The sequence below is a fragment of the Thamnophis sirtalis genome, unplaced genomic scaffold, assembly GCF_051295495.1.
Source record: "Thamnophis sirtalis isolate CommonGarterSnake01/CBP01778 unplaced genomic scaffold, rThaSir2_p1.2 scaffold_2, whole genome shotgun sequence".
In the NCBI taxonomy this organism is placed as follows: domain Eukaryota; kingdom Metazoa; phylum Chordata; class Lepidosauria; order Squamata; family Natricidae; genus Thamnophis; species Thamnophis sirtalis.
The window spans coordinates 99108263-99121238 of record NW_028261382.1 but is presented as its reverse complement, the minus strand read 5'-3'; the positions used below and the strand labels follow the sequence as shown (position 1 = coordinate 99121238).

The 12976-nt window shown below is 47.9% G+C and overlaps 1 protein-coding gene across 6 annotated transcripts in view; it reads left to right on the top strand.

Moving 5' to 3' along the window:
* Positions 1-12976, top strand: part of LOC106555318 (neural cell adhesion molecule 1) — a 221125-nt gene that overhangs the window by 152850 nt on the left and 55299 nt on the right. For all 6 annotated transcript variants that reach the window (XM_087706496.1, XM_087706497.1, XM_087706498.1 and 3 more), the window contains 4 exons: positions 1381-1565; positions 3130-3226; positions 3825-3995; positions 4943-5074. In XM_087706496.1, the coding sequence (XP_087562622.1) occupies positions 1381-1565; positions 3130-3226; positions 3825-3995; positions 4943-5074 (585 nt within the window). The remainder of the gene's footprint in view (positions 1-1380; positions 1566-3129; positions 3227-3824; positions 3996-4942; positions 5075-12976) is intronic.

The following is a 12976-nucleotide window of genomic DNA, read 5'->3' as shown; positions in this document are numbered from 1 at the left end:
AGTCAACCTTGAGCCTGGTGAGATTTGATCTGCCGAACTGTAGCTAGCAAGTCAGCTGAAGTGGCCTGCAGTACTGCACTCTAACCACTGCGCCACCTCAGCTCTTGTGGCCACTTATGGCCAAGTGGCAAGAGTCAAAGGCCACAAGCCAAACTTGATAAACTCAAGTCTTTACACCGATGAACTTTCTATTTATCCATTGGGTTGATGCCCATGGAGCTTTCACAAGCATAGACAATGTACCTCTGCGGTATATTTCTACAGCGGGGGTCCCCAAACGTGGCAACTTTAAGACTTGTGGACTTCAACTCCCAGAATTCTCCAGCCAGCATAGCTGGCTGGAGAATTCTGGGAGTTGAAGTCCACAAATCTTAAAGTTGCCAGGTTTGAAGACCTCTGTTCTACAAGACACTAACAGAGGTACAATTACAGTCCACTTCAGATTACAATAACGGAGAAAAAATAGACAGGGGGTATTTGATTGTGAAGTCAGCTGATGGGCTGGAGAATGTTTGCTTCTAGACAGCTACTGTTAGGAACAGGATGTTGAGTAAAGGGATTAGTCACTGTGTATTTTTGTCCCATTGAAGCTTTGTTCTTCTTGGACATTACCAGGACTTCCCTTGATTTCTCAACAGTCCACTTGAGGAGGTGTCTGAACCTGGGCAAAGAATTGACCGCATTTGCATATAGACATAGTCAAGAGTTTTCAATGATCTGCAGTTCGACGCCCCTTGTCCCAAATAAATGAACTGCCCAAGATCTTGCAAGAAATACAGCATGGTGTATTTGTGGGTAGCATTCCCAAGATCCTTTGCTTTGGCCTTAAAGGCTGGAGCTGCCTGGAGTATCATTTAATAATAGCAATAGCAATGGCAGTTAGACTTATATACCACTTCATAGGGCTTCCAGCCCTCTCTAAGTGGTTTACAGAGTCAGCATATTGCCCCCAACAACAATCCGGGTCCTCATTTCACCCACTTCGGAAGGATGGAAGGCTGAGTCAATCCTGAGCCGGTGAGATTTGAACAGCCGAACTGCAGAGCTGCAGTCAGCTGAAGTAGCCTGCAGTGCTGCATTTAACCACCGCGCCACCTCGGCTCTTTAGAGCAGGGGTCTCCAACCTTGGCAACTTTAAGACTTGTGGACTTCCAACTCCCAGCTGGCTGAGGAACTCTGGGAGTTGAAGTCCACACGTCTTAAAGTTGCCAAGGTTGAACACCCCTGATTTAGAGAACCATTGGTTGACATGGGAGAATTATGCAAAGAGGTTGGGTGGAAAGAAGAGATAAGAAGATTTGGGGGGGGGGGTCGGGGAGATGTTCTTCTTGATGCCTTCCTACTGGAGATGACTTCCACGTTGGTCCTCTTTGGTTCCAGATGCCCCAAAGTTGCAGGGCCCTGTTGCGGTTTACACCTGGGAAGGTAACCCAGCAAACATCACCTGCGAAGTCTTTGCTTATCCCAGCGCTGTCATCTCGTGGTTCCGGGATGGGCAGCTGCTGCCCAGCTCCAACTACAGCAACATCCGGATCTACAACACACCAGCCGCCAGTTACCTGGAGGTGAGAGCTGGGAAGAGCCGGGGCTGCATCTGTGTGTGCACAGGAAGATGTGCAAAGGGTGGGGCCGCGAAGGACAGAGGAACAAGCCAAAGATGACATTGCAACCCCATCAGTTTAGGACATCTGTCCCAACTCCCTCTTAACACATGTTTAATTTGTTTTGGACACTCGCTGTGTGTTAGAAGAGAGACATGCGAGGGCAATGAAAGTCGCCCTTCCCAGCATCACAGTTTTGTGTTGTGCAGCCTTTACACATGTTGTGTTTATCTCCCTCCTTCCAGGCTGACAGCTGGTTCACTCTTGTTCATCCTCCTCCATTAATTGAATCAGAATAGAGCTGGAAGGGACCTTGGAGGTCTTCTAGTCCGGCCCCTGCAGGAGATCCTATACCATTTCAGACAAGTGACAACTGTCCAGTCTCTTCTTAAAAGCCTCCAGTGATAGAGCACCCACAACCTCTGGAGGCCAGATGTTCCAGGGGGTTAATTGTCCTCACTGTTAGGAATTGCTTGGTTTTGATTATCCCAAGGGTGCTTTTTCAAGAGGAAGCTGGACTTTCTGGTTTTTCTTTGAAGACATTTCGCTTCAGCTTCTTGGATGAGAAGAGAAAAGTCTTCAAAGAAAAAACAGAAAGTCCAGTTGCCTCTCGAAAAAGCACCCTTGGGACAACCATGACCTGGAGGACGGAGAATCACCTTGGTTTTGATTAGTTATTTAAGTTAATAGGTGCCTCCCCTTCTCTTTCCAAAAATTCTATAAATTTGTTGTGTGTGAAAACGTATCTTCCTTCCTTCTCTTCTGACTCTGTTCCTAATTATCTTCACTGACCAGTTCTGGTAGCTTGAGAATGGCCAGGCTGCCCATTGCCTACCTGTTCTGACCCCCCCCCCTTCCGTACGCCGAGGCACTCCAAGAAAATATTACTGCTGGACAATTTATTCATAGTAAATTAACACACTGACAAGGCCTGGGCAGCAATCCAGACTTCCAAGATAAGAAATACACCCGAGAGCTTCTCCGGCGTTGTTATAGTATTTGAATCCTGCAAACAGCCTCCTCCCAAAGACTCTCCTTATATACTCTCTTGGAAGGAGCCTAATTACAACCACCTGGGTCCAATTATCTTCTGTATCTACGTAGTTGCTCTCGGTGTTTATCTGCCCGCCTTTGCCTGGTGTCCGGGACCAACTCCCTTAGCTCCTCCCCACTGCTCCAAGGCCTGATGTCATGGGCACACTCCCTTTGGCTTTCACCGCTGCTCCATGCCTCAGGCGCCTCCTGGTGGCCAGCCAGCCTCTCTGGTCCCTGCTCGGAGTCAGAACCTTGTCCAGGGTCCTCCACATCTTCCAGAGCCAACTCATAGGGGCCCCTCGCTATCGGAGTCTGTTTGCAGCTCCAACGGCTCCTACTGGGCCACAACACCTACCTATTTTCTGTGCATCGTGTGGACTTTGTCTTTAAACTGTCTTTTTTTCGAATTGACCAAATCCAAAATGCTTCCTTGGTTTTTCTGCCTAAGAAACATTTTTCTCCAACTTACCTGGTCAATCTCCCTTTTTTTCAGGTGACGCCATATTCAGAAAACGATTTCGGGAATTATAACTGCACAGCAGCCAACCGGATTGGGCAGGAATCCTCCGAGTTCATTCTTGTGCAAGCAGGTTTGTTTCGACTGGTTTTTCCCTTTCTTTGGAATAAATCAGGGGGGGTTCCAAACTTGGTGTCAACATTCCAAATAATGCACCCCTAAGAAAGCAGAACTCTTGAGGCAGGCAGGTTCCTCAAAGAACAATTTATTGGATACATCATATTGGCACAACTGGTGAAAACCGACTCTGGAGGTTCTTCCTGCGGTTCTCACCTGATTGAAAAGTGAAAGTTCCCATTTCCCCCCCAAGTCATCAGTCACATTGTCCAATAGAGGTGCTGGCTGGTTGCTTGGTTACTCTACTCCTCCTCTTCCCAGCCACTTGTTGAAATGTCCTTTGTTCCCACGGGAGCACTTTTTGTTTTGATTCCAGACCCCCAGCTAGCTATTCCCCCACTCCCTCCCTGTCTTGTGTCAACCCTGGAGCTGCAAAGATGGCCTCGGTCAGGCTTGCTTCAGGGTTGACACTTGGCAACTTTAAGAGTTGTGGACTTCAACGCCCAGAATTCCCTAGCCAGCGTGCCAACCTATTTTGTTCAACCTCAGCGACTGGCTACTGCTGGGATAAAAATCTCAGCCTAACCTCCTCTTCCGTTTCCCTTCCTCCACAGACACCCCTTCTGCGCCTTCCATTGAGAAAGTGGAGCCTTACTCCAGCACAGCCCAGATCAGATTTGATGAACCGGAGGCCACCGGGGGTGTCCCCATCCTCTGGTACAAGGCCGAGTGGCGAGCCACTGGGGAGGAAGACTGGCACACCAGAATCTACGATGCCAAGGAAGGTGAGGGGCCAAAACCTGTCCTATATTATTTCTTCGTTTATTTGTTTGTAAACCGTCCATCTGATCTCAAGATAACTTTGGGGCAGGGCTGGGCTTCAAAAGATTTTAGCAAACTGCTCTCTGCCTGGTTGCTGTGTGGGCGTGGCCATGGTGGGTGTGGCCTAGTTGGCCTCCTGCACCAGAGGGGGTTGATTTTCACTCTCCTTGGGCTCTGGAGGGTTTCCTCGTTCCTCTGGGAGGACAAAAGCAGCCTTCCCCGGACCCCGAAGGCCCTCTGGAGGCTGGAAACAGGCCAGTTTTCCCAAGCTCCGTTTTAGGCTGGGATGTCCTCCTGCAACCCTCTGCCAGTGAAAATGGAGCTTGGGAGGGCTGTGGGCGGTCCTTCCTAGCTCCTTTTTTGCTGGCAAAGTCACCGCGGACCGGTCCTTCCCTCTTTCCGGGGTGGCTCCAGATCTAAGCACCTCACAGGCTGGATCCGGCCCCTGGTCCTTGAGTTTGACACTCCTGGTTTAAACTTTTGAGATATCCCTGGGCATCCTTTGGAGAACATGTGATGCATCTTGCAGGAGACCAGCTCTTTTAAGTGGACACAGCCCAGTCTTCCCTGCCCAGTTTTTACAGATAAAAACTGACTTCCTTCAAGAAAAAATATCTTTTTTTTCCCTAATAAATGATAGCAATAGCAGTTAGACTTATATACCGCTTCATAGGGCTTTTATAGCCCTCTCTAAGCGGTTTACAGAGTCAGCACATCGCCCCCACAGTCTGGGCCCTCATTTCACCCACCTCGGAAGGATGGAAGGCTGAGTCAACCCTTGAGCCGGTGAGATTAGAACCGCTGAACTGCAGATAACAGTCAGCTGCAGTACATGATGTTGATGTCTACAAACGTATACCCAGAGCTATTTCTGATCCTCTCTCCTTGTCTGCCATCTCTCCCGGCACAGCCAACACCGAAGGCATCTTCACGGTCATCGGCTTGAAGCCAGAGACCACCTACGCCATCCGACTGACAGCCATCAACGGCAAAGGCACCGGCGAGATCAGCTCCGCCTCCGACTTCAAGACCCAGCCAGTTCGTAAGTAAAGCCCTACTCCTCCCCTCTCCCCCTGCTTGGCAACCTCAGCCCTTGTCTCAGGCCAACTGCCCCTCCTTCACCTCTCACCTGGTCCTCCTCCGGACTCTGTCCAGATCCCCTCCACGCCCCCTGAGATGGAGCCGTCTTTTCTGTTTTCCTCTTCCAAGAATCTTCTGTTGTTGTTGTTGTTGTTCAAATCCTTTTGTTGAGCTGTGAGGATTGTGGAGAGAGCACTATCAACATCTAGGGATGTGTTACTATACACTACTACCGTTAGTTCTGTTGTTGTTGTTGTTGTTTAATGCTGGTCCTAATATCTTCTGGTTAATTAGGTCAGGTGGAGATGGATCGGAGAAGACAAAACACCACTTCTGGGCAGAAGTGGCTGGTATAAGAGATTAGAAATGTTAAAAACCCACCAATTTAGCCGTCAAGCTTTTTACTCTCTTGAAAGAAGAGGAAGACAAGCTGATCTCCAAAGCACCTGAGGGCAGGACAAGAAGCAGTGGGTGGAAACTAATCAAAGAGAGAAGCAACTTAGAACTAAGGAGAGATTTCCTGACAGTTAGAACAATTAATCCATGGAACAACTTGCCTCCAGAGGTTGTGAATGCTGAAAGTTTTTAAGAAGATGTTGGATAATCATTTGTCTGTAGTGGTGCAGGGTTTCCTGCCTAGTCAGGGGGTTGGGCTAGAAGACCTCCGAGGTCCCTTCCAACTCTATTACTCTATTCTATTCTAGGATGGGCTCCAAGGCTACAGATAGTTCTTGACTTACGACCATAACTGAACCCAAAACTTCTATTGCTAAGCGACACAGTTGCTAAGTGAGTTTTGAGCCTTTTTGCAACCCATTTTGCCACAGTTGTTAAGTGAATCACTCCAGTTGTTAAGCTAGTAACACAGCTGTTAAGTCAGTGTTTCTCAACCTTGGCAACTTGAAGATGTCCAGACTTCAACTCCCAGAATTCCCCAGCCAGCATTCGCTGGCTGGGGAATTCTGGGAGTTGAAGTCCGGACATCTTCAAGTTGCCAAGGTTGAGAAACACTGTGTTAAGTGAATCTGCCTTCTACACTGAGTTTGCCAGTCAGAAGTTCGCAAAAGAGATATAAATAAGATGAAAACTGTTAGTATGTGTGTGATGAGAATAATGACGTTTAATGTCGAAATGATATTATTACTAGATGATATTAAGGAGAAAAATGGAGAGTTCCATAATGTTTAAATGCCTCAATATATTATAACACTAAACTTAGGGAAATAATGTTAATATGAACGTGACAGATGTGGCAAAAGAGGAATGCACAGAGATCTTTGTACCCAGACGACACACGGCAGAAGGAAAGATGGAAAGTTTATTTTTGTATCTAAAAAATAATAAAACTCTTTAAAAAAAAAGAAGGTCGAAAAGCGAGATCACTTGACCCCGGGACACTGCAACCGTCATAAATATGAGTCGGTTGCCAAATGTCCGCATTTTGATCACATGATCACGGGGACCCTGCAGCAGTTGTGTGGGAAATGTTCATCGCTCATGTTCTGACCCCCACTTCTCCGTTCAGGAACGAAAGCCAAAACAGTCATACAAAAGAATGTTTTAATCAGTCCAGACTCTTGTTGGCTGCAAGCCCAAAATAAACAAAGAGATAATCACTCTGGCCAAAAGTCCTATAAACCCACGCAGCACTGCTTCTCACAGCAAACCACTTATCCAAGTTGGTTCCTCTTGATTTGTCAACATGAACGTTGACTCCTGCAAACAGGGCATGGCACCAATAGTCTCTTTTATAATCAGGAGAGGATCTTAATCTGCATCAGCTAAGCGCAATCATCTCCTACAATCACGCAGTTGTTCCTTCCTTCGAGTAGCCCTTCACCTGCGTGCATCCTGTAACAACTCCCAAATGTTTTCCTGAACACTCCCTCTGATCCAAGACTCCGTCGCCACCTGGTGGCCGACCAGTCTCTTCTCGCCCTGCTCAGAGTCGGCACCCTGTCCAGGGTCCTCCACCTCCTCCAGGGCCGACTCATAAGACCCCTCGCTGTCGGAGTCTGGCGGCAGCTCCTGCCGGGTCACAACAGCTCACCATTTTTCACTTTATTTGGTCACTCCAGGAATGATTGTAAGTCAAGAACCACCTTCAAAGCAGCTTTGAAAACCTCCTTCCACTTCAGGCCTCGTTTGGAGTGGTTTTCAAAGCTGGGATCACCCATCTCCTTCCTTGCACCAGATCCCAGCTCTGCTGGATCCCCCCCCCCTGAGAGGCCCATACAACCTGCTTCAGAACGGAGTCCTGTAGCTTTGGAAGATCAGCTTCGGGCGAGGGAGCGCACGGCTTCTCTCCGACGGTGCTTGGAGAGAAGAACTACGGCTGCTTCGCCCTGCCTGTCCCATCCGGTGTCCCTCGGTAGATTTAGCAGCTTCTGCGGACTCACTTAATTGGCTTTTAAAGCCCACCTAAGCTTCCGCCGCAGATTCAGGGCAGTAAATTCAGGCAGGTTTAAGTACCACATTTTCATTGTTTTTATCCAACCCGAATTCCCCATCCTGCTGACCAAGCGATATGGAAGCATGCATTAAAAAACGCCCGGCTGTCCGAGGACAGATCGAGTGCACTTCAGTTCAGAACGACATTAAAATGTCTGCTTTGCAAATAGCATGCATGAATGAGCTGCCTCCCACTCCCACATTTTATATGCTGCAAGAAAGCCCCCCGCACACACACACACACACACACACAGTCTGTCGAAATCTGGCAGAGCAGAAGGAGAGGTTGGTGGGGGGGTGGGGAGCCCGAGGGACCTGCTGGTATATTTTTTCCAGCCTCTTAAGCCAGGGGGTGTCCAACCATTTCAACTTTAAGAACTGTGGACTTCAATTCCCAGAATTCCCCAGCTTGGCTGGGGGAATTAGAATAGAATGAGAGGGAAGGGACCTTGGAGGTCTTCTAGTCCAGCCCCCCTGCTCAAGCAGGAGGAACCTATACCATTTCAGATAAATGACTGTGTAGTCTTTTCTTAAAAACCTCCAGTGATGGAGGTTCAACTTCTATACCAGCAGGTCCCTCGGGCTCACAACTTCTGGTGGCAAGGTGTTCCATTGGTTAATTGTCCTCACTGTTAGGAATTGCTTGGTTTTGATTATCCCAAAGGTGTTTTTTCAAGAGGCAACTGAACTTCCTGGGTTTTTTTCTTTGAAGATGTTTCTCCTTAATTTTCTTTGATTAGTTTCCAACCATTGTTTCTTGTCCTTTCGGTGCTTTGGAGAATAATTTGACCCCCCTCTTCTCTGGGGCAGCCCCTCAAATACCGAAATACTGCTATCATGTCGCCCCTAATTCTTCTTTTCTTTAGATGAGCCCAGTGGTTCTCAACCTTTTTTTTTTGTCCATGCCCAACTAAGCATCTTTAAAATCCTGATGCCCATCCTGTGACATATAATTCTTACTTCACTCAAAAAGTGAACTCTCCTCACCTAGGAATTTTAGTCCTTTAGAAATTTTAGCTCTTCGGAAGCCTAAAAGGCCATTCACTCGGTTTAAACAAGGTTCAAGTGGCCCCCATTAAAAATCAAATTACCACTGGACTAGCCGGACCCAAATCCTCCAGCCGATTCTGGGAGTGGAAATCCACACGTCTTAAAGTTGCTAAGACATTCCAGCTCTAATCTTCATCTTCTTCGCTGGAGGAAGATGGAAAGTTCGCAGTCTCGTTTAGATACGGTCCCTGCCTTGTATAATTTGTAAGCTCTGGGGAACTCGAGACGAATTGGATTGAGCATCTCAAATCTAAGCCCTTCGAATTTGGAGAGATTGGCGGATTCACCTACGCAGGGCTGGGTCCCTTTGATCACATCCGGCTGACCCCTCTATCCTCCTTCCCCTCGCCTGGAAATCGTCTCCACTCCATCCTCTCTGCTTCTACTACCTCTGGCAAAACCCGGTGGTGTGTGTGTGTGTGTGTGTGTGTGTGTGTGTTTGTGTGTGTTGCTGTCCTCCCCCCCCCCCTCTGGCCTTCCCCATCTCCCCTCCCTCTTCAACCCTCGTAATAATTCATTAAGCAAGGGGTAACCGATCTTCCATTTCCGTCTGCGGCAGGACTTTTTTTTTAGTTAGAATCACCTCCGGGTCTCTTAAACCAATGAAAACGTGTGATCTTGCAGACAGAGCCGAGTTTGGAAGGATCCCCCCCTCCCCCACAGTCAAAAGAAGAAGAAGAAAAAAGACAAACTCAAGGAAACTAACTAAACGAAAGGAAATGAAACTAATGGGGCTTCCTGCGTAATTCATTCATGCGGGAATAACCTTCACCTTTTACGATTCCTGGTTCCTTCCCCCTCCTTAGTTGCCGTCCTCTGAGGAGTAACCAGAATCCCAACTCTTGGCTTGCGACGAGTTGAAAGGTGGCCCATGGTGGGGTTGTTCGCCTTGCCCTTATTCCCCCTGAAAATCTGGCCTGCCTCCTGAGGAGCTAGTCCTCAGCAGACGGGCGGCCCAGAGCGTTGCCTTATTATCAGCTCCTTCGTCCATCCTCTCCTCTTTATTTTATTTTTTTTCATCTCTGTTGCCTCTTTTCTCTTTTGGGGGTCTGTCTTTTCTTTACACCCGTCTTCTGCCTATGGGGGAACCGCAGGCCTTCCGCCACCACGTAAGTGCTGCTTCTCCGGTCCTTCCCCCCCCCCCCCCGCACCCCCGAGTGCCCCGGCTCTAACATGTGTCCTGTAGATCCACGTGTGATTTCTCCTAACTTAACTTCATTTCTCTCTTTGGCTTGGCTTCTCTTTCTCCTTCTCCGTAGAAAGAAAGCAGCGTGTAAATCAGTTCTCCTAACAATGCTGATGCTAGAGTAGAGCTGTCGTGTTTCCCCCATTAACACCTGGTCAAGGGGTGGATGCTCTCCGTTTCCCCCTCCCTCCAGAGCATGCATGTTGCCTGTATCTGCATGTGAGGCAGTCGGAGTGGAGGTGCCTTTTCTTCTCTTTTTCCTTTTCTTTTCTCTTCTGTTTCTCTTCCTTCCTCTTTTCTCTTTCCTCCTCCTCTCCTTCTCTCCCTCCTTCTCTTTCCGTTCTTCTCATCTCTTCCCTTCCATCCTTCTCTTTCCCCTCCTCCTCCTCTTCCTCCTCCTCTTTCCTTTCTTCTCTTCCCTTCCATCCTTCTCTTTCCCCTCCTCCTCCTCTTCCTCCTCCTCTTTCCTTTCTTCTCTTCCCTTCCATCCTTCTCTCTCTCTTTCCCCTCCTCCTCCTCCTCTTCCTCCTCCTCTTTCCTTTCTTCTCTTCCCTTCCATCCTTCTCTCTCTCTTTCCCCTCCTCCTCCTCCTCTTCCTCCTCCTCTTTCCTTTCTTCTCTTCCCTTCCATCCTTCTCTTTCTCTTTCCCCTCCTCCTCCTCTTCCTCCTCCTCTTTCCTTTCTTCTCTTCCCTTCCATCCTTCTCTTTCTCTTTCCCCTCCTCCTCCTCTTCCTCCTTTTTCCTTTCTTCTCTTCCCTTCCATCCTTCTTCTCTTTCTCTTTCTCTTCTCTTTCTTTTCCCTCTCTCCTCTCCTTCTTCCATGGCGGGGGTATGCAATATTGACTTGTCTCAGACAAGGTTCTCAGACAAGGTTGCTAGATTCTTGGCTGAGGGGGGAATTCTGGGAGTTGAAGTCCGCGAGTGTTAGAGAGGCCAAGGTTGGAGACCCCTGATATACAGTAACTGGCAGGAGTGGGTTTTCTTATTCTGGCTTGGTTTGAACTTGGGAGACATCCTTGGATTAGAGGCGTCTTAGGATTCCAGACCATTGGAATGAACCCTTTACTCTTCCCCTGCCTTAACTGTAGACGAGGATTCTCCCAGCTTGGAGCATTACCTGGCTCCCTGGCTTCCCTTTCAGTGAAAAATATGTGTGCAAGAGCGTTCTGGCGGATGAGACCAAAAGTGTGGGAGATTGCCAGTTGCTGTGATCTCCAGGCAGCCCTTCATTGTAGATCAGTGTTTCCCAATCTTGGCAACTTGAAGATGTCTGGACTTCAATTCCCAGAATTACCCAGCCAGCATTCGCTGGCTGGGTAATTCTGGGAATTGAAGTCCAGACATCTTCAAGTTGCCAAGGTTGGGAAACACTGCTGTAGATGGTTTCTCTGACATGTGACATGTTGAGTGCAGAGAAGAGCATCAAAGATGATTAGTGGGGTGGAGGCTAAACCCTCCAAAGAACGGTTGCAGTCAAATGAAAAGGACCAGGGGAGACATGATAGCAGCCTTCCGATATCTCAGGGGTTGCCACAAAGAAGAGGGAGTCAAGCTATTCTCCAAAGCACCTGAGGGTAGAACAAGAAGCAATGGGTGGAAACTCATCAAGGAGAGAAGCAACTACTACAGGACAGCGAGACCATGATTTAGCTAGTGTAAATAGGAGCAATGCCTATATCTGTGGAAGTCCACTTTTGGGTAATACAAGAGGATGCAGACCGCTGAGAACTCTCAGATGGACACCTAGAAGATCTCTTTCAGTGGGGCATCTAGAAGGAAAACATGTTTGCCAGAGCCATGCCTACAGGAACCTGGCCCTAGCAAGCCATCCTGTGGCCTGGATGGAGACTTGCTTTCAAGGGACACCAGAACAGAAACTTGCATTTTGCGGGCAAGGGGTTTACCCTGTTTTGGCCCGCCAGGAGCCAGCGGAGATGGCAACAGATTCAGACAGTGAGGAGGTTGGGGAGGAAGATGGGCCAGTCCTGGAGTCTGGGGAAGGCTCGGACGAGGGCTCTGTGTCGGAGGCAGAGAGGGGGCCAGGGCCGTATGCCAGTTATCAGCTGCCTTCGGAGTCAGACATCAGCGAGGCAGAAGAACAGCTGGAGCCTGTTCCCAGTGTGTCCATGCGCAGGATTTCCAGACAAAGGGAACAGTGAAAGAACAGGGGTCGACTTGGGAGTAAAGCCACAGGGGGACAATGAACAGCCCCTCCCAGAGGAAATAAAAGAGGAGCGAAAAGGGAGTGGAGTTTGCAAGAGACAATTAGTTTGCTTCATTGGTTCATGATTCTCCGAAACTCCTTGCCAAGTTCTGCAGATATCAGCCTGGCAGCTCTCCAAGCCAGATAAGGTCTGTGACTGTAAATCCTCCCTTGAAAGACTTCGCTGGATGTGAATGAGCAGAATTCATAGTAAATTAATAAAAGGGGTGGTTTTTTTTGTCCAGACAAGGAGTTTGCTTCATGCTCTCGGGAAGCCTCCGTCAGAACATACCCTGAGATCCACCCTTTGGAGAGAAGGATCTCCATCACCTGGGTAGATCTCACAATGCACAATCGGCAGTTTATGTATTGATTTATTGATCGCATTTCAAAATCGCCCATCTCCCTCAGAACTGCAACTCTTCAGCTTCAGGATAAAGTTCCCTTCCACTTTCCTTAAAAACAAATTTAAAAATGCTGTCAAATAATCAGGGCCAGATGGAATCCATGAAGCAATATATTTCATTAGCTTACTGATTGCAGTTTGAGAGAGAGAGAGAGAGGAAGCGGTTAGCAAAGAAATGAAGTTGCCGTGAAAGATTCCTCAGCTTCCTTGTGATTGAGCTGTTAACCTTTGGAATGTAATTGCCAGGATGTTATTACCTAAATTTTTTCAGGGGAATTAAACGGGAGAGAGAGAGAGAGAAGTAATGAGAGATGAATTCCATCAATGGGAGATGCCCGAAATAGAAATCCTGGGTTTTTTTTTAATGTCATGATGAGCTATTCTGCCTCTTCGGGGTTAAATAAAAGATTGAGAAAGGAAGACACAGAACAACCCTGAATGGCTCCTAAATTCCATCTTGAATATTATTTTTTTAAAAAAAAGAAAACTTCCAGAAGCTTTTGAGAGGTGGAACCTTACAAATGAAATCATGCTTCCTTGATGTTTGTTGACAAGATTTTGGAAAGAA